This window comes from Gymnoscopelus braueri (assembly GCF_963280865.1).
Source record: "Gymnoscopelus braueri genome assembly, chromosome: 19".
NCBI lineage: Eukaryota > Metazoa > Chordata > Actinopteri > Myctophiformes > Myctophidae > Gymnoscopelus > Gymnoscopelus braueri.
In genome coordinates this window covers 39,976,786-39,998,522 of record NC_137621.1, presented here as the reverse complement: position 1 = coordinate 39,998,522, position 21,737 = coordinate 39,976,786, and the positions used below count along the sequence as shown (strand labels likewise).

The 21,737-nt window shown below is 42.4% G+C and overlaps 1 protein-coding gene across 2 annotated transcripts in view; it reads right to left on the bottom strand.

The window, feature by feature from the left end:
• Nucleotides 1-690: 690 nt before the first annotated feature.
• pxdn (peroxidasin) overlaps nucleotides 691-21,737 on the bottom strand; it is a 93,282-nt gene continuing 72,235 nt past the window's right edge. The window contains exons 20-24 of one of the 2 annotated variants that reach the window (XR_013932060.1): nucleotides 11,314-11,425; nucleotides 8,980-9,115; nucleotides 6,433-6,546; nucleotides 2,299-5,211; nucleotides 691-2,263 (exon numbers count right to left, since the gene is read on the bottom strand). Coding sequence is in view for 1 of the 2 variants with exons in the window: in XM_080413235.1 (XP_080269361.1) it covers nucleotides 5,065-5,211; nucleotides 6,433-6,546; nucleotides 8,980-9,115; nucleotides 11,314-11,425 (509 nt within the window). In the remaining variant the exon portion in view is untranslated. Of the gene's footprint in view, nucleotides 5,212-6,432; nucleotides 6,547-8,979; nucleotides 9,116-11,313; nucleotides 11,426-21,737 lie in introns of both variants that reach the window. The other variant, XM_080413235.1, reaches the window with a different exon arrangement.

Sequence of the window (21,737 nt, the reverse complement as noted above, 5' to 3'; positions counted from 1 at the left end):
AAGCAATTTTGAATCAACTGCTAGATTAAGATTAAATCCGAATGAGATACTTCTAGATGTCTGCATGGAGCAAACTAACTGCAGATTAGATTTCCAGGGCTGAAGATACTCATTAAAATTGCCTCCATTTTGTTGTTTGCTAGAGAGGACAAACTCAGGGGTTAAACACAAGACAGTGACACATGCTGTATACTGTACATGTTAGTATAGCACTAGTCTCGCATGGTCAGACTTGCCTCCCACAATTTTCAAATGCTTCCGGTCATCCAGTCTAGAGCACAGAAGCTCTGTTGATGATCAAGCGATTAAGCGGGCGTGAAGCCTCCTCCCCACTTCCGTTTCGTCTTTAGAGTCGCGCAAATGTATCCTAATATAAATGATTGTCAGAAATGGAAGTAAAAAAATAAAATCTAAAGATATTTTAAATATATTTTCGTGAACGGAAATACAAACCGATGACAGCTTTCTGCCTCGGATTTCGGGAGGTGTAGTTCCAGACTATGTTGCATACGGAGATTGTGGAATAGTTGTCTGGCTACACGAGACTAGTAGCACTGACTGACTTGAGGTCACATCGTTTGATTCTTTCATCATTAACACTCGTCCAAACACACCGTGTACTGTATCTCCAGAGAGAGGACACGGGCATCAACGAGGGGGGCTGCAATTCATAACGTGGCCCGTTTATAAATTGTTTTTTTTATTATTATTATCATTATTATTATTGTCAAGAGGCATACATTACAGTGCAAACAATTCTTTGGCAAACATACAATACAAATGTCAGATAAGATACTTATATCCACATTGACCGCTCGTTAAGGGGACAGTGTAGGTAAAGCATGTTCAGTCTTGCAGAGCAGTGCATTCCATTGACAGTTGGGATTTGTTTTGGGGTTGGGGGAGGAGGAGGGGGGGGGGGGCATTAACATGAAATTAAAACAACAAAATAAAATAAAAATGTATAACTGCGATAGAAAGTAAAGGGGAATAGAGGTCACAGTGCTTTGAAAGCCAAACCTTGGGAAAACATTTACACATACAGTATACACCAGGACGACACACACACACACACACACACACCCACATGCACGCACGCACGCACGCACGCACGCACAGGTATTTATGCAAGCACGTGCATAATATGCACTCAGCAAAACCACACACATTTGTACACTCATGAAGGAGAATTAAAACAAAAACGTTAACGTAGGGAAGGGCCTCCGACGACTGACAAGAGCTATAAGGCTCGGCAGGCGGAAAGTCCACACAGCATGGCGGACATACATACGTGTCAGATACATACGTGTCCAGTTCATTTATCTGCATAATACCTTTGTGCCAACATGGCTGGGCCTTAAAACACAGCACTCCCCCCCCTCACTGAAAGCCCTACATGGAACATTCCGGAGTGTACTATTCGGGGCCTTGCGACAGACGTGTTCTCGGGGATGTGACCACTGCAGCCGCGCTACGTGACCATGTGGGGAAGACAGGAACAGTGGGAGGCAAAAACAACGATATGAGTTGCAATGCATTAACCGCTCTACTTTTCAAAAATGTTCAAAAATGCTATTTTTTTTTCAAATTATAAGTAGTTAAAAAACAAGTAAAATTGTTAAACATTTGGAAGATTTTTGAAATATTTTGCATATCGTAGGTCAGGTGGAAACCTCATATCCAAAACTGTTACTTTTCAGCATTCAAATTCAAAAATAGCAAAAGTAGCACATCTACAAGCTTGAGCTTGCATTGTACATTACATTGTAGTGTGATCAAGTAGGGAACTAATTTAAGGAAAAAAACAAAAAGTTAAAATACGGAGATAAGAGGTTTCTGCCCGACAGTGGCGATAAAGATATGGACAGGTTGAAAGTGGTTAAGCGGGCCAGTGCGCAGGCTTGAATGAGTGGTACCGTCTACAGTATGTGCAAGATATGCGTAGCGCCGTTCAATGAAATCTCATTGGTCAGTAACATTGGCGAGCCAGCAGAGACTGGTTTTGTTTTGATGGACAGTGTATATGCCACCTCCCCAGTCATATGGCTTCCATTATAGTGGAATTAGGGGTCAGTGGTCTAGAAAAGCCTGTGCTTCACACACACACACACACACACACACACTCTGCCAAATGACGTCACCCGGGCCACGCAGTTTCCCACGAGGACAACGAAACCAGAGCCAGGTGATCTTTCTTACCCCGAAGCCAACACTGAAGAGGACAGCCATCGCAGAGGGAACGTCACAAAAAAAAACAGAGATTCTTACACACACACACACACACACACACACACACACACACACACACACACACACACACACACACACACACACACACACACACACACACACACACACAATGCAAAACAAAACAAATATGGATTGTAGAGAATGCTTGGCAAAGGAATGCATGCCAGTGTGTCCTTGTGTAAACTGGAGTCGGAGGGCTGTGGGTTCGTTCATGAGAGCAGCATAGACAAAAAAAAAACAGTCAATGGATAAGGCAGCAGTCCTTCAAATATGTGTTGTCTACGGACTAAAAGCTTTCGTCTCTGTCGGGTGGAAACCTTTTATGTCCAAAACTGTTACTTTCAATTTCAAAAATAGCAAAAGTAGCAGCTCTACATTCACGCCGCGTTTCGAGCTTGCAGATCTGCTACTTTTGATGCTTTTGTGTGACGCTGTGGTGTGATGAAGTAGGCCGTTAATTCATGGAAGAACACAAAACGTTTAAATATGGAGATATGAAGCTTCTGCCCGACAGCGACGCTGTACAAGAAAAGGCTGCGAGCGTTCACTCCGGGCCAGGCGGGGAAATACTGCTGTGGTAGACGTAGCAGCAGTGGTGGAAAGTAACTAAGTGGATTTACTCAAGTACTGTGCATCAGTAGTTCTCAAACTTTTTCGTGCCAAGGACCCCCACATTTATATATATTTGGCCACGGACCCCACCCCCCGTCCCATCTGAATTTTGTTGTTCCAGGGACCCCCAAAAGAGAAGATTTGTGTAAAAAAAAAAGCAAAATGTTTCAACATTTCAAGATTTTTCAAAAATAGCAGAAGTACATATCTGTTATTTTTGAATAGCCAACATATCATATATGGATAAAGGGGTTAAAATGATTGTGTCGCTATATTACCTAATTTAGCTGGGGACCCCCTGGAACCTCCTCAAGGATCCCTGGGGGTCCCCGGACCCCACTTTGAGAACCACTGCTGTACATAAGTACAATTTTGAGGCACTTTCACTTTACTTGAGTATTTACATTTTTCAATACTTTATACTTCTCTGCTACATCTCAAGAGGTAAAATTGTACTTTTTTACTCTGTGACAATTATTTGAAAACTTTAGTTACAAGTTACTTTATAGATAATTTAGAATCACTATTACAAAAAACATACATCAACCAATCAAGCCCTATTTTATAGTTTGTCTATAAAAAAAAATCCGATCTACAAGCGCACATGACACAGCGTAATGAGTTTGTAGATAGACTATGTTCGAAAAGGTTTTGAAACATTTTGAACAATTTGAGTAACTTTTTATACTTTAAGTACTGTATTATGTTGATGCCAATACTTTTGCACTTTTACTCTTGGAATACAGGCCTTTTACTTGTAACAAAGTATTATTTTTATATCGTAGTGTTGCTACTTTCACTTAAGTAAAACATTTGAGTTCTTCCACCACTGCGTAGCAGTATCCAAGGCTAAACTCTGATGTCACTTCAACACTCATGCATATTTCCATGGATAAACATGCGCTATTATGCAATTTGTTTGAAGTTATCAAGTTATACATTTGGCTTTAGACGAGTCTGACAAAACACAGAGAGGAATTCGATACAGTGGTAAAAAACAAAGAGGGTTGACAATGCTTTTTGAAAGCGAAATGAGGATGAGAAGAGCACAACACTGTGAGCGCCGGCCTGGATGTCCACGACTCCGTTTGCTTACACAAATTCAGGGACAGGCCAGTACATACATACATTAATCCCAGATGCAAGTTAACAAACAAGTCGTCCATCGAGATAGAGGTGATATTCAGTAGACATAGTTTTTTCTTTTTCTTTTTTTGCATTACAAAAGTTTTCATAGGGCTTCACATTATCTTCATATGTAAGCAGTCAATACAAAAATGAGGGAGAAAAGAAATAACGTATTTATAATATGATATAGAGCACCTTAGATTAAAAGCCGAAGTAACTATTTATAAAATGTCTTTTAGAATGAATAAAAAAAGATTCTCTCAATTGCGGTTTAACATGAAACGCCGTATAAGAAGATGAATGAAGAGTGTATATAGGATGCTTTGCGTATTGTTAAACAAACAAAAAATACTTTGAAGGCTTGTATTTAGTGACTAAATCATTAAAAGGGGGTGAGAAGAAATAGCACCAGTTTTTTTTTTTCTTGTTTTTTTTTTCCGGTATCTCGAACCTGAGAAAGTTTTGTGAGACAATAAAAATGGCTGCAGCCTTTCAATTTTCTTCCCTTTCCTGCGTGGTGGGGGGCGGGGGGCGGCGACTGGTCCTGCATTCTGTCACTACGTGTGATCACAGGGGGCGTAGGCGCTTGGTCGCGCTTGTAGGAGGCCACGACACATTCCTGCTCGGGATTGTGCAAGCAGGGGAAAAGGGCGCTATCCACCTTAGGTTTGACAGTCCATCAGTTCATCCACCCATCCGTCCGTCCGTCCGTCCAGAAATTAATCCGTGTAGTAATTGCTTGGCTCCTTTGCCAAAATCGGTTTCAAGCCAGGACCTCCGGCTGTGGGCCTTTGGGATGGGGGGAGGGGGAGGAGGAGGAAGGGAGGGGGCTCAACGTGTAAAAATAAAAACAACCCCCTCCCGAGCCACCCCTCCCCCCACCCCACCCAAAAAGCAAGGTAACATAAAAAAAAAAATACAAAAATGAGGCAATTGGGTGCCGCTTGCTGTGGGCATAGGAGCACACCTTGAAGAGTCTTATCCTCTTATAATGATGGGATCTCTGCTTTTGAGTTGAGTGTGTTTCAGACACGTTGGGCATGTTGGCAGTGGGAGGGGGTCCTGAGGGTTTTTTCACGCGTGGCGATTGTCCGCTTGATGCCTGCTGTCTGTGGTGCCCACGTGGTCGAGGCACACCGGGCAGCAGGTGCCTTTTAGCTTGGTGGGCTTCTGGCACTCGACCGGCGGACATGACTCCACAAAGCATGTCACTTGAGCATCCTGAAGGGCACAGAGGAGGGAGGGGGAGGGGGGGGAATTAGCATAAGTCAGCTAGCATATCGTCTCTGTCGGGTGGAAACCTCATCCTGTCCAAAACTGTTACTTTTCAGGATTCAAATTCAAAACTACTTTTGTGTGACGCTGTAGTATGATCAAGTACGTCGTTAAATTAAGAAAAAACACAACATGTTAGAATATGGAGATAAGAGGTTTCTGCCCGACAGCGACGATATTTCCTTTTTTTCTTTGCCACTGTGCTTGGTACAGCAGCCAATTCAGGTGCCAAGTCCTTGCTGCGGAGTGAAAGTGGAAGGAAATGGAGCTCAAGGCAGAAAGAGGCGGAGATTGACACTTCAAAAGGACTCCAGGTTTGGTGTGTGGGCACTTTTACCTCTGCTGGAACCGGTGGCAGAGAGATAAAGGGGTGAGGCCCAGAGGACGGACACACACACACACACACACACACACACACACACACAGATAGACAGACAGACGCACGTGCACGCACGCACGCACACACACACACTATGTGCTATACTTGTGAGGATATCATATTTTCAGTGCGTGACACCGCACGCAAGTATCCCAAACTGAATCTTTGTAACCCTTTTTTTTTGTTGACATAAAACTCTTGTGAGGGACCAGGAAATTGTCTTTGTCTTGTCTATTTCTCAAATTCTACTACACTTATGGGAACACTTTAATGTACAGTAATACATGTACTCTACACACGCACGCACGCACGCACGCACCCACACGCCCCAGGAGACGGGCAGTGTAAAACAAGTTAGCAAAGGAAGTGAAAACACTGGCAGTTGTGCCAAGCAAAAGACAGAACGGGGCATTTGAAGTGGCTAAACCGCTGGCACAGAAATAACTCTAATAATAATCATTAATAAGAAATAATAAACAAGGTGTGCAAGGAACAATTTAAATAATGCCTCAGGTTTATTAGAGGGCAGAAAAGTGTGAGAACTGCACTCTGTGAGGTAAGAATGGAGTGTGTACCACCAAATGTGTGTGCATTTAGTGACTAGGTGGAGAACATCAATGAAGCAAATGTGCCGTGTTTGCGCAATGACTTAAACGTTCACGAAAAAAAGAAAGAATCCCCACCGTTAATTTATCCATTTGTCTACAAATTGTAACCAAATGGACCCGTAGACTATTAAGAGTTAAAGACATATCGTCTCTGTTGGATGGAAACCTCATGTAACATACCTTGCATTCGCATGTGGTGCAGGGGTCTTTCTTCCACCTCTCGTTGTTCGATCGCTCGCGGCCCTCAGAATCAGTGCAGTCCGTTTTGCTCATATGGGCTTCAAGTCTTTTAATCTGCAGAGAGAGAGAGAGAGAGAGAGAGAGAGAGAGAGAGAGAGAGAGAGAGAGAGAGAGTGTGAGAGAGTGAGAGTGAGAGTGAGAGAGTGAGAGAGAGAGAGAGAGCGAGAGCGAGAGAGACAAGGACAGATCACCCAGATGCCTGGAAACAATTATTCAACGAAGTCTACATCCACTACAATATACTCTCTTTTTCTATGACTGCGATTTGCTTCCTACAAAACTTGGCACAAGCAGGCTGTGCGTGTTAGTATAATCCCAGAAACAGCAAAAAAACAGAGGACTAAAAGACACATGTTAAACACGGAGGTGTTATCTTTGGGTTGCTCATTCAAAGATGACATCACTAACCAATCACAGTTCTTTACGGATCGTTGAACTCTCACACTCTCCCCCATACTCAATGTCAAATACTACTACTACGGTATACAGACTATACACAGTTGTACACCCCCTCGCTCTCACACACACGTCAACCTCCCCCAAACCCCTAACTCACTGCTTCCAACATTGGGGTCCGGTCCTTGAGGGGGTTTCCAGGGGGTCCCCAGCAAAATGAAGGACAGATAAAACACTTAAGCCCCGTTTAAGTTTTCGGTTATTCGAGAATTGTCGAGAAAGTTAGGAAAAATTGTCCTAGATCAAGATCCTTCATGATTTAATCATGAAAGATCTTGACAAATCTTCTCTTATGGGGGTCCCTGGTATAAATTCTTTTCAAATGGGGGTCCGCGGCCAAATACATGCGTCCATGACATAAAAAAGTTTGAGAACCGCAACCACTGCCTTAACCAATGATACCAATAATCTAAAACAGTGGTTCTCAAAGTGGGGTGCAAGGACCCTCAGGGTTCCTTTGAGGGGATTCCAAACGTAGAGTCCATTCAGTTCTGTTTGTACACTCTCAAGAGTTATTGGGGTCCTTGAAACTAAATCGTTTTGAGAAGCACTGATCTATTGATCTATCTAACGCCTATAAATGCATGGAGTGCCCAAGAGAACAAGCCCAGGATGCATTGCAGGGGCCCCATCCACGGGAATGAACTGTGCCGCTGCCGACTTAATGAAAAACACGCATGTGTGTATAGGGGTTAGACCATGTCAGAGCATTAGCCCGCAGCTGGGTTACTCTGCACAGACTTGTCTTTTGCATCCATGCATGCATGCAACAGATGTATATACAGAGAGTGCATGTCTGTGTGTGGTATTATCTAGGCCAAAGATGGTTAATTTAGGAAGATACGCCATCCCAATTGGAGCCAGTAGAGGCGAAATGGTACACAAATCCTACAAATGGTCTCCTGCGAGAGTGTTGCTGGGACAGAGAAAGGTCGATAATAAAGTTGTTGATTTCTGAAAAAAAGCTATTTTAGTGTGAAAGTCTTGGGAAGATTGTGTGGCTTGTGACGATCGGGTCCAATATTTAGTTCAGTAACCATGTTCAGAAGCTGTGTTCATGTTCACTCTTCCATTGGAATGAATAGACTCCAACCTGCTTCCGGTCTCATAAAAAGGCCGGCCACCTACTGTACGTCACACAGATACGGGAAGTAAACCGGAGATGGCATGTTTTTCTTTCAGTTTTTTTGTCTTGGTCTAGGCCATGGGGAGTCCTGGGTCCCCCAGGGGTCCTTGAGAGGCTTCCAGGGGGTCCCCAGCTAAATGACTGATAGTTAATCGTCATTATTATATGTAAAAGTAAATACAACTACAGAACATACAGAATGTTTTTTTTGGTCAGAGCTGTCATCGCACTGCCATCTCCATACAGTACCTACGAAACATTACAGACATCAAAGGAATTATGGAAAACTTATAGACCACGTGGGATCGAATCATGTCTAAGAATAAAAATGCAATGAAGACTGGGGTCGCAGAGATGACAACCATATCAAAAGGGGGTACGTGGCCTGATGCAAACGAAATTGAGGGTCTTTGAAATAAAAAAAAGTTGACAATTACCGATCTAGGCACATGCATTTTAAACAATTGCAGAAGTGAAGAACACTGGTACCGGCAAGATAAGTGACATTAAATGTTGACATTTTATACCAGTGCTAGCAGGTGGTAAACATTTTGGGTTGGGGAGGGTTCCTGTGCATGACAGGACACGTGATAAAGACTCAGGAACACCTTTGGACTTCTTTTCACAAAAGTACACAAACCACGATTACCGATGTGTGTGTGTTTTATCCACACGGTGTTCCACACGCGTAAATGTCCAAAACGGTTACTTTTCAGGATTCAAATTCAAAAGCACCAAAAGTAGTACAAGCTCAAAACGTGTCCCTTTGCGCTCCGAGCTTGTGAATCTGCTACTTTAGTAGTATGATCAAGTAGGGCGTTAATTTACCCAAAAATATGGAAATAAGAGGTTTCCGCAACAATATGCCGGTTATATGTGTCATCATGTGTAAAGGGCACACACACCTGCTTTCGTAAACTTGTGATAGTTTTCTGCATGTCGGAGACAAAGTCCTGGAAGTCGCTGGCTGATGGTTCAGTGCTTGGCTTGGAGGCCACAGAGACATTCACATGGCTTCCTTTGCCCTCTTCCTCCACTGGCCTGCAAAACAAAAACAAAAGCAAGATCAACCACATGAGTGAACCTTTGGAGAAAAGTGCAGATCTACAAGCTCACAGCTTGTAGATCAGCTAAGAGATGTGGGTGTATAGGGGGAAAAAAATGTTAATACTGTGGGGGGGAATCAGTTTCAGCTTCACCTAGCTGATGGCTTAAGTGTCTTGCTTGCTCAAGGACACTTCGACATGGGCAGGCAGGGAGGTCAACCGGTGACCTTCTGATTGCCAGAAGGCCTCTCTACCCACTCAACTAAGGCCCCCAAGTATAGAGCCCTGGAGGACCCCAGTGCACAAAGTATATCGTCGCTGTCGGGCAGAAACCTCTTATTTCCATATATTTACTTTTTTTTTCTTTTCGTAAATTAACGCCCTTCTCTTACTACAGCGTCACACAAAAGTAGCAAAAGTAGCAGATCCACAAGCTTGAAATGCTATTGCTATTTTACAATTTGAATCCTGAAAAGTAACAGTTTTGGACATTTTTGGAGGTTTCCACCCGACAGAGACGATATAAGGGTTACGTCTTCTTAGTGTGCCAAATTGAATGAATTCATCTCAAAGGCTGATTTGTTGACATCACTTTGGGTTCTGCCCTCATGTGCGCAATGTAAAAAAAATGGCATCTTTAGACATCTGTTTCTTGCATACCGAGTGATCAATCTTCATAACACACACACAAAACATTTCCACTGTCTAGATGTCTGCCAAAGTTCTGAATTTCTCCGTCTCAGATGTTGTTTCTGCCGCTATCGAATGCATGTTCTTCATGCGTTCTCCTCCACTCTGTAAACCAGCCGTGACGTCAACACGGCTCTGTTGGCGCAACCTCTTCGCCATCTGCCTGTGGCATCCAAGGTCGAGTTCAAACCCAGTGTGATGCAAATATTTCATGAAAACTTCTTCTTCCACTCTTCTTCTCCGTCTTCCTCTTCCTCCGTAACTTTGCCCGCCCCGTCCTCGCTGATGCGAAGTTGCCACCATTCAGTCTCATTAACCACTTAAAGGAGTAGTGCACCCACAAAATGACTTATTTTCTATTAATTACACACCCCATGAAGCCTTAAAAAGCAGACTCCGTCTGTCATCAAATTACTGGCTAAGGAATGTGACAAAAAAAAATCTCCATGAATTCAAGGCTTCATGGGGTGTGTAATTGATAGAAAATAAGTCATGTTTTGGGTGAACTACTCCTTTAAAGGACCACTTCAGCCATTTTCAACCTATCGTCATATGAATTGGTCCTCACTAATGCTCATTATAACATGCCACTATTGTTGTCTATTCACACTGTGTCTCAGAGGAGGGCTGTGGACAGGTCAGGAAACCCTACCAGTGACATCATCAGGGGGCAGGTTTGGTCATTTCAAACAAGATTTCAAGTTATTTCTTTTTCTTTTTCTTCTGGCGAGAACAATGGCTTCTATTATAGCGTGCCAACTTTCCAGGAATAGAAAGCCTGGAGTTTCTATTAGCTTGGATTCCCCATCGATGATGCCACAGCCCTCCTCTGAGACACAGTGAGTAGAACAATAATGGTAAAATATTATAATGAGCATTAGTGAGGACCAATTATAACCCTTAACCCTTTGAATCCGGGGACGCATCCCGGGGACGCATCTCTGTCATTTTAGATTTCTTTGGCTATTAAAAAATAGCAGATATACAAGCTCATAGCTTGATATACAAGCTCATAGTGCGGAACAGAGTGCCGCACTATGAGCTTGTAGATCTGCTATTTTTGAAAAATCGTGAAAATGTGTGAAAATCTATTTGTAACTCAAATCTTTGCTTCTGGGGGTCCCTGGAACAAAGTATTTTACGAATGTTCGCTTAAAGAATATATATATATATATATATTCAAAGATTTGCACACATTTTCACGCTTTTTTAAACAAATAGCAGATCTACAAGCTCATGGCGTGGCACTCGGTGCCGCGCCATGAGCTTGTAGATCTGCTATATTTTGAAACAGCCAAAGACATCTAAAATGACAGAGATGCGTCCCCGGATTGAATGGATTAAGCTCTACATACTTTGTCGCACAAAGAATAGCAAAAATAGCAGATCTACAAACAAACGCATCGTGAGCTTGTAGATCTATTTATGAAACATTTTGACCCCGTGGTGGTTAAGCCAAAAATCACATGGCTGATGCACATGCCAAGAACGCCAAAATGTTACCTGGTCTCCTGCACGCTGGCGTCGGGTTTGTCCTCCGTGTAGCTCTGGTCAGCTGACCTGCGTCCTCTGAAGTGATAGGATAGAGCGTTGAACTGGCCTTTAGTTCGGCAGTCTAGGAGATCGAGCACAATGACAAACACGACACACCGCGGTTAGCTGACACAGAAAATGGATGTAAACCAGTGGTTCCCAATCTGTGGTCCCCAAATCATAACGTGCTTATAATCCTCTGTCTGCCTGTGTGTAGTCAATGTGATATGACTCAGCTCAGAATCATAGAATGTTAAAAAAAAAACATGATAATTGAAAGAAGACTCTAAACTAGCGACTGAAAGCATAAAGTATTTATGACAATGTTTACTAAAGGTAATAAAAATCGAGCGTAAAGTCTGGTCAAATCCCCATTGTAATCAACTAGAAGTTCTGCCCGCTACGCGGGCAGAATTCTAGTACCCCCCCCCCTAACCCCCCCAAAGAAAATTTCGTTTGGGGGTACAAAATCATGGGATTAAAAAAAAATAAAAAATACCCAGAGGGTTCGGGCCCCCCCCCCCTTAGGGGTCCCTGGAGACCCTGGGGTCTCCAGGCCGTGACCTACAGACACGGCGAAGGAAAACTGTAAAGCCACAGCCACACATGCAAGATGTTGCACATGAACTCTGCAGCCGCACTGAGGCGCTCCAACACAAACACTCTGACATTAAGCTGCACACAACAAACATCAGCAGCACACACAACATGCACCACAATGCCAAACAAATTACGTCCGCGCAAAAATAAGCGAGGGCTCGCTTATTTTGGGGTTCAAAAATCGTGGGATAAAAATTTCGTGGACCCCCTGGGAGTCTTGGGACCCCCGCGAGACATCGCGGACCCCATCGGCTGTTTTTTTTTTTCATGAAGATATTTCCCCCAAAAAAGTTTTTATTCTTTTTTAAATAATTTTACTTCTAGGGGGTCCGCGGACCCCCTGGGAGTCTTGGGACCCCCGCGAAACATCGCGGACCCCCGTGAAACATCGCGGACCCCATCGGCTGTTATTTTTTTTTCATGAAGGTGGTTGCTTGTTTCTGGCGCACATCTGGCAACACTGACCTGTGTGCTTGTCACCCCAAACGTGGCAACCCAGATGCCAACGGTGTTGTGTGGGGACATTACAAAAGCAGCTGCGTGGTGTTGGGTTTCACTCCACACATAGGCATGCGCAGTGCGCAGTTTTTTTTCCCTTTCAGCCAGTTTCCCTCCCTTTCAGCCAGTTTTCCCTACCTCCCTACCTCCCTACCTCCCTACCTTTCAGCCAGTTTCCCAATTGTATAGATAGATGGCGTGGTTATTGTTCTGTAGCCAGCAAGGGGGAAAATAGCGACACCTTCTAGGTAGGGCTGTGGTAGGTCTGCTATCTCACGATTTGATTCAGATTTTTGGGGGCACGATTCTATGAAAAATCTACATTTTCAAATCAAAACGATTCTTCTCGACTCAGATTCTTGGGGTCACAATTTGATTCAAAACGATTTAAAAAAATGAATAATAATGAATTAATCCAAATTATTACATTGTTTTCATCTTGACTTTAACAACCAGTTATTTCCGACAGCTTAAACAAAAAAAGATATAATACCAGAGAGGGTCATGTAAAAATTCTTGGCTTTGATGGAATCTTAGATTAGGTGTAGTTCTATTTGATGCAGAAACACAACATAATTGCTCCGATGCAAGTAACATTAACGAGTGTCAACGAATGTCAGCTGGACAGTGACACACACATCTCAGCTGTGCTGAACTGAAAGTGACTGCAGTTAGTTTAAAAAAAAAACTTGAATATGATGCTTACATTTCATCATCACCATAGAGTAAAAACTCCTGTAACTTTAACCAGCAAAAAAAATATGTCAACAAATATATAATTGTGAATCGATTTTGTATCGTTGATAATCGCGATTCTTACATGAATCAATTTTTCCCAACAGCCCTATTTCTAGGCCATTAATGAGAACGGCAGTGCTGAAAAGCCCTTCCTTATTGGCTTCATATCCAGCGGAGCTTCCTTGCCGCCTGCTCAGAAAGCATCGCGGCACGCTCTGAGCTTGTAGAACGGCTATTGTCGCTATATGTCATACAAGAAGTATATAGGGCTCAAGTGGTTAAAGACATTAAAGCAAGAAAAACACAGATGAGATAGAAATAAAGTAAAACATACAGGTAGAACGGCAGGTATGGTAAACCTCTTAGGTATGATAATATCTTTAGCAGCAATAAGGAGTGTGCATGAAGAGGAGAGAAGTTCCAAAAACTGTCGAGTCTGGTATAATTCTATATCCAAAGCTGTACTACGGTCATATATCATTGTTGTTGGGTGGGAAGAGAACTTTGTAGGTCCAAAACCGTTCCATTTCAGGAAATGGAAAAAAACCTGTGTTCCAATGGATTCTATGTAGTTATTATTCAGTTACAAGCTCTTGTTAATACTAAAACTCAAAGACACACTTAACCACTTTCACTTTCACACCAACAATTGCTCAAATTGCAGATCTACAAGCTCACAACGCATCGCGTTGAAATATGGAGATACAATGTAAACAACATAAGAACTCCATAATAGCACAATCTAAGTCTCAAAGGTTCTCAAAGTGGGGTCCGGGGACCCCCAGGGGTCCTTGGAGGGTTCCAGGGGGTCCCCAGCTAAATTTGTTAATACAGCATCGAAATCATTGTAACCACTTTACTCGTGCATACGTTGGCTATTCAAAAATAGCAGATCTACAAGCTCAAGCTTTTTTTCCCTTTTTTTTTTTACACATCTTCTCCCTAGCACAAAACATTTTTCAGATGGGGGTCAATTTGGGGGTCCTTGACATGAAAAAGTTTGAGAACCGCCGATCCAGGCCACAGCGATTTGTTTTTCGTCTGAAGAGCAGCGCTGATCATCCGAGATTAAAAGCCCACAGAGCCCAGGACAGAGGAAGAAGCAGAGCGTGTCAGAGAGCGGCTTGGTGACATTGTGATTCAGATGAGCGGGGTATAATGAGCAGAGCGGTGCCAGCGCTGCCTGCTATCTCCGCAGCCCTCGCTTTCATCACACTTCAAAGCGCTGTGAGCGGAGGAGGCTGGCGGCGCTACCGCGAGGCTTCATTCCTATACACCGCGCTCATCACACAATCACCGGGCCTGGATGGGCCAATGTGCCACAAAAGACACACACGTTTGTATTGCTGTACTTGCGGGGACATTAACATTTTAGGAGGACGATTTTATGAATTTCATATTCTTAAAAGTTTTGGCCATTTTTAACTGTAAGCCTACAGCTGATAAATAGCAGATCTACAAGCTCACAACGTGTGAGCTCTACTATACTTGTGGGGACATTTGGTCCTCGCGCACACACACACACACACACACACACACACACACACACACACACACACACACACACACACACACACACACACACACACACACACACACACACACACACACACACACACACACACACACACACACACACACACACACACACACACACACACACACACACACACACACACACACACACACACACGCTCTTGTAGATAGTCTATAATCCTAATTATAACCCCAACCTGAACCTTTTCCTAATTAAGCCTTAAATCTAAAAGTATTTATTAACCATAAAACAACCATTTCTCAAGAACATTTTTCTCACACAATATCTATTTCTCAAACTCTACTAAAGTTGTGGTGACATTTGGCCTTCACATGTATGGTAGTACAAGTACACACACACACACACACACATACACACGCACTACCCCCCACACATCTGGGTCATGGTGAGCGGTAGTGACGAGCATCAAAAAGCCTTACATTAGATCAACAAACCCCCCCTGATACAGGACAGTGGCTGGGAGGTGGGGCCCGTAATTAGGTGGGCTGCAAAATGTAGAATGCTTAAATCCTGCTGCTGCTTTTCCTCAGAATGTCTTTGATTTGCCAGGCAATGGGCCATAAAACACACACACAGCATATCTAAAGACAACAAGACATCCTTACCTCACGCTGACAGACATGCATGGGTGCGCGGATGTGAGCTAGCATAAACCGCTGCACAAAGGTTTACGCGCTCACACACGCATGCACGCACACCCACAAGTTCTACAGTCCATTTTAATTCATCATATATGACAAATAGCTAAAGTCTAAAAGCTCGAAACGTGTTATATGCTTGTAGATCTGCTATTTTTGCCATTTCTTTTAGATTTCTTTGAAAATCTTTGCAAATTCCCCCAAATTAGGGACGCCAAGGGATATTGTGGCTAAGCGATATCCTGAATCTTTTTGTTTCTTATTGAGCTAAATAAAACTGTGAATCTGTCTACAGTCTAGCTTGCCTGACAGACAAACAACCCCCCCCCCCCCCCCCCCCATCTGGCAGGATATTCTCTGTTTATTAGTTTAGCTCTCCCCTCATTCACTTTGTAAAGTACGAACACTGGGGTCAGTGTGACGGATGAAACGAGAACAATTAAGAGATAATACACCCCCTGTTTGCTGTGTCCCAACATACTGTCACCATAGCTCTCAGACGATCAACAAGTGGGAGTTTTACTCCTTTTTAATACAATCTTAAGAATCAAGAAGGTTTATTCTACTGCTCTGGAGCTTGACAACACCGTAACAAATGACGTGGCATCGTTCATTTCACAGTTCATCATTTCATTTTACGTTTACGTTTTATAAAACTACATTAGGCCATGACACTCTCAGCACAGCTTTCATTGCTGGACACATTTTGTTGTGTTCACTTCACGACCGAACACATCACAACATGCACATTTCACCCCTCTCCCTCAATCAGGGAAATAATCCCTCTCACAATTTAGTTACATTTCATGCTTGGAACCCTGTTGATTGAACACGCATCCTAAACTGCCTCCAGATGTACAGTATACGCGGATCACTCCAATATCACTCATTCACTTCTTAAGACCTGAGGCAGATTCAATACAAATGCCTTCTAAAGCAGAAGTTCTTTCAATATTTTTCAAACATGTTAAAAAATAGCAGATGTACAAGCTCGCAGCGCGGCACTAAGTTTCGCGCTGTGAGCTTGTACATCTGCTATATTTTGAATAGCCAACGCTAAAATGACACAAATGCTTTCCCGGTTTTAATGGGTTAACCACATTCAACCTGGTGTCCCTACTCCATATTTTGTTACTTTTTTTCCCTCAAAAGTAGCAAATATAGCAGATTTACAAGCTCACAGCGCAACATCGCGACGCATTGTGACCTTGTAGATCGGCTATTCTAGCTTCTTTTTTTTTAAATAGGGCTTATAGGTTATACCTCAAGTTTGCAATTCAACACTGGCAAAAGAAAGATCAATTCATTCAGCATATTCTACACTGTAATTGTCCAAAATGCAAATCTGATACTGTATCCACAAGTGATTACTGTGTGCAATGTTATTGACTCAGGTAGCACCAGTGGTTAGGATTGGATCCCATTATTAAAAAAATGGGAGGTAAAACATGGGCGTGTTTAGTGCTACTTAGAAGCCATGTAAACTGAATGCCGTTTTTCACTCAATACTGAATGAATGACTTCACCAGTGAAGTCCAATGGAAAAGGTAGATGGAGACTGCGGTTTCACAGTAGGCAGTAAAATCACCACATTATACCTAATAGCCCCCACGGACAAAGGCCCTGTATTCTCAATCAGCCACCCACAAGAATCTGGAGCAATTATGAGTGTTTGAGAGTCAGGAGAAATATTAAGCACCTCGTGAAAGCGTGAAAAACTCTCTCGGGTCACGAGCAAAAATAAATCCAAGCATTTACATTATACGGGCGATCTGTATTCTTTCCTGGAATGGCAACCCCATGTTCTACCGTTATGCCACCAAAATGTGGAATGCCCTACCAACGGCCATCCAAAAGTGTGACTCCCTAGTACCTCCTTCAAAACCGGCAAAAAAGAACACCTGTCTGCAATTTGCAACTGGTCTTCTAAGCTTGACACCAGAAATGACAACCCCCCCGCCAATGTTTTCTGTACATATACTTTTATTGCTCCAAGTATTGATGATTTCTTGTATGTTATCGTATATCTTTAAATGTCTTGATGAATTGAATACATATAGGACCACAATGGAAACCTCGACTCCAAATAATGTCGCTTACCTCCTACCGTTACCTCTGCACAGCACCGACTACAGATATACGTAGACATGTACAGTATGTTCAGACAATCAATACAAGGTTTCCTCAAATGCTTGACATTAAAAGGGATACTTCTAGTGCAACAGTACATCCCTAAAATGTGCAAACTTAGAACATGTGAAACGTAACGGAAGAGCTCACACTGTACATCCGACCGACAGAGGGGGGCCTTGTCTTTCTCGAGGCCAGAGAGTAACAAGCACTGACGTTTAGCTCCAAAGAGCCAAGCTCCAATTCACTCGGAGGATCAGAAGCCTGAGGAAATGTCTATTCTTTCATTTCTCTCCCTCTAGCTCATCTCTCTCATTCCAGGTTTCATGTACAGGCAGGCTGCTCTCATGCCTAATAATGACAGCTGCCATCGTCGTGTGAGTTAAGTGCCGGGGCAGATTCATATACTTCCTTGTGTATGGTATACAGTACAACCCTTGTGATTATTTTGACCCTGGGCTAAATTTGAGAGAATTTGTTTAACCCATTCAATCCGGGAAACGCATCCGTGTCATTTTAGATTTCTTTGGCTATTCAAAAATAGCAGATCTACAAGCTCATAGTGCGGCAATGAGCTTGTAGATCTGCTATTTTTGAAATATCTTGAAAAGTTTAGCAAATCTTTGAATATATATTTGTAACTCAAATCTTTGCTTCTGGAGGTCCCTGGAACAAAATACTTTACAAATGTTCGCTTTAAAGAAATATATCTCTGCTGTTCGGCCGGAACCAGCTAAATCCAAAATGGTAATTGTTCAGGAAATGAAAAACAAAAATATCAATTTTTCAGAAAATGAAGAAAACCTTATATTTTTAAAACAAAGCAATACTGCCTCATCAAACTTGGTATTGTGACTTTATATATTATCAGATACTTGCATGTGTCATTATATTATCACCACTTTACCCAAATCCAGTGCAAGTGGAGTTAGGAGGTTTTGTCCATCATTGATAAGAACAGCTGGCAATGGATCTCAAAGCTCACAACACATCACAACGCATTGTGAGCTTGGAGATCAGCTATTTATGGTGAGCGCCATCCTCATATACTATAGATCAAGCTGAATTCTGTACTTAAACAACTTTTATTTTAACATGCATTGTAAACAACCATGGATCTAACTGTTACCACTGTTGTTCTTCTACAGTTGAGTGCAACAAACAATTCTGCCTCAATACTCAATCATGTATTTAACAAAAGCGATCATGGCACACCAACAATAAAAAAAAATGGCATATAAATACAAAATACATTCATGAAAAATAGAATCTTTAGCCTATCAAATCTGTAGCCTACTGCACTAACAATAACAACCACAGTTGAATTTACCTATCATATACCTATCAACATTTTATTATCACACTGTTGTGTGTTGTGTGTTGCGTGTGTGTGGTGGGTGTTTCTTAGTGCTTTAGATTGTCATAAAAGCTGTGAAAGTCTTTTGGCATGATCTCCTTGAGCTCTTGGAGATGTTTGAAACAAACTCCTGCACACACTCATTCTCTGTCCATTAACATTTAAAAAAAAAACACGAGCAGATGACCTTTGTGAAGACACCCTTCTCCTCTTTACTGGGGTGACATCTATCAAACCTTGCACATACATTCTCTTCTCTTCCCAGTTTATGTTCTCCCAAAAGCATTGAAAAATCTTCTCCCTGTCTGCCTCATACAGAGCAGAGCTTCTCGAGAGCCTGAGAGGAGGGGGGAGTTGTTTGTTTTTGACGGACAGTTTGAGGGTCCAATGGAGTTAGGAGTTTTCGTCAGAGGCGCTTTTTAATACTTTTCATATGTTATTATTAAAAAAAAATGTACACAGATGTAGAGGGGGTTCAATAGCGTTGATTTATGAAAAAAAAAAAAAAAACTGAAAAAGGAGTTAGCTGGTCCCGGCTGGACACTGACGATATATTCAAAGATTTGCAAAAAAAGATCACGAAAAAAATACGGTGCCGCGCTATGAGCTTGTATATCTGCTATTTTTGAATAGCCAAAGAAATCTAAAATGACACAGGTGCGTTCCGGGATTGAATGTGTTTATCAAAGTAAAACACCAGGTGAGAATACTGTAAAGCTTACATCTTACAAAACCTTTCCAGTACTTGGTTCTGTCAGAGCCAGTGTATAAGATGTCAGGTAATTCCCTTGGTTGTTGTTTTTATTCCTGCTTACACAGTGTGTGTTCTCTTGGCATAGCAAAAGGGTTATGTGTCATTGAGTGATGAGAGAATGATGACAGAAGTGTCTAGAGAGAAGAGGCATTAGAGAAACAGTGGTCTTAGTGTCAATTTTGTGTTCTCCGAAACCACAGAAATATTGCAAGACCAACAGATCCTGCAGTTCTTGCTGACAACTTGCAGCACCGCTTGTGATGTAGTACTGTGATGTAGTACTGTGATGTAGTACTGTGATGTAGTACTGCAAACTCGGAAAGGAAAAGCCACATGATTCTTTATTCCAGGGTCTTCAACGTTTCTTTTCAGGCCAAGGACCCATTAGCTGAGAGAGAGATGAAGCGGGGACTCCCACTACATAGGTTTCATAGATAGCTTCATAGATTTGTTTGACAGCACTATCATCGGTGTTGAGTAAATTCATGTTTTTTGTTTATTTGTTTACACACTATCTTTTCTATTAATATGTTGTATGAATGATGACTTGACTGCGAATGATAGAACCGGAAATTAAGTCGTCCCCCCAAAAAATAACCCTGTCCACTCCTATGTTATGAGATTTAGAAAAACACATCTAGCTCGGATTTCTTCTCCCAGATTGCGTTTTTGGGTGAAAACGAGCCATATTCAACTGCCGAGAACAACAGAACGGACGATCGAGCGGTTACAATGTTTTTGTTCCGGTGGAAAGAGAGACTCGTTTGCCGCGAATGTGTTAAAGGCATTCATTTCATAGGCTATTAAAATATTTTTTCTTCAAAGAATGATACTTTGATACGTTTGTGATTGTTTTTTGAAGGGCCCTAATACATTTTTTTTTTTCATATCATATTCATATTCATAAATTGTATTTGATACCGTGCTGTACAGTAAAATTTCATACAGTTACATGCCTATTTGTGTGTCTGTCTGTATTTGTGTGTGTGTGGGTGTGTGTGGAGGTGTGTGTGTGGCGTGTGTGTGTGTGTGTGTGTGTGTGTGTGTGTGTGTGTGTGTGTGTGTGTGTGGGGTGGGTGGGTGTGTGTGTGTGGAGGTGTCTGTGTGTGTGTGTGTGTGTGTGTGTGTGTGTGTGTGTGTGTGTGTGTGTGTGTGTGTGTGTGTGGTCATTATTATAAGTGGAGTCACATGTAAAGATGGGAAAGTATTTGTGTAAGACACAAAATAATATAAGAGGGAATGTTTTTGTAGACGTTTTTATTCAAGCAATAACATTTTGCAAGAAAACAAGACAGCAGTAAATCTGTCTTTGAAATGAGTGATAAAGATGCAAATTAAAGTGATTTTCACAAATCCAAAGTACGGAAAAGGAAACATTTACGTGACAAAGTACAGAATGCAGGTAAATTAATATAGGCTTGTTTCTGCACAACATGAAGCAGATGTAAATGTACGTTGAGTCATGTTGAGGTGGGACGAGAGGCCGTCCAGTAGAGTGGTAAATGTATTCTCTGCACTGGAAGACCTGGCTGTTGATCGCCACACCTGGCGCGCCATCAGTCACGAGGGCATCGCACACCTCCAGCAGCAGACCACACAGAGGAGAAAACAGCAACGTGTACAGCGACACCAGCGTGCTGCAGGGGCCCCCCACTCTCATGTGTGGACTTCATCTGCCCCCCACATGTGGCAAACCATGCAGGTCACGCATTAGCCTGCATGGTCACATGCAATGGCACGAACGCAACACCCCGTAATAACCCTTTCTCGGAGCAACGTCATCATCGAAATCGATGGACAGCCATAAGCAAAGTAAGCAAATGTATTCATTCGTGTAGTCTCATCCCATCGTCAGAATGAGGTCATTGTCATTAGCTGACATTGTCATGTACTGTAGCACACTACAGGACAGTAACTGCAATCGTATCGTACTTTTGTAACAGTAACTTAAATCGTCGTTTTGTGCAAACATACTGGCGGACACGGATATTTCACGTGTTGTTTATTGCAAACACGCCACACCGTGTGCTGAATCTCTCTAATAAGACCCTTACGGGTCCATTTGGTTCCATGCATTTTTACGAGTAACAAACACACCCAAAACAGCTCTTAAGAGCCACC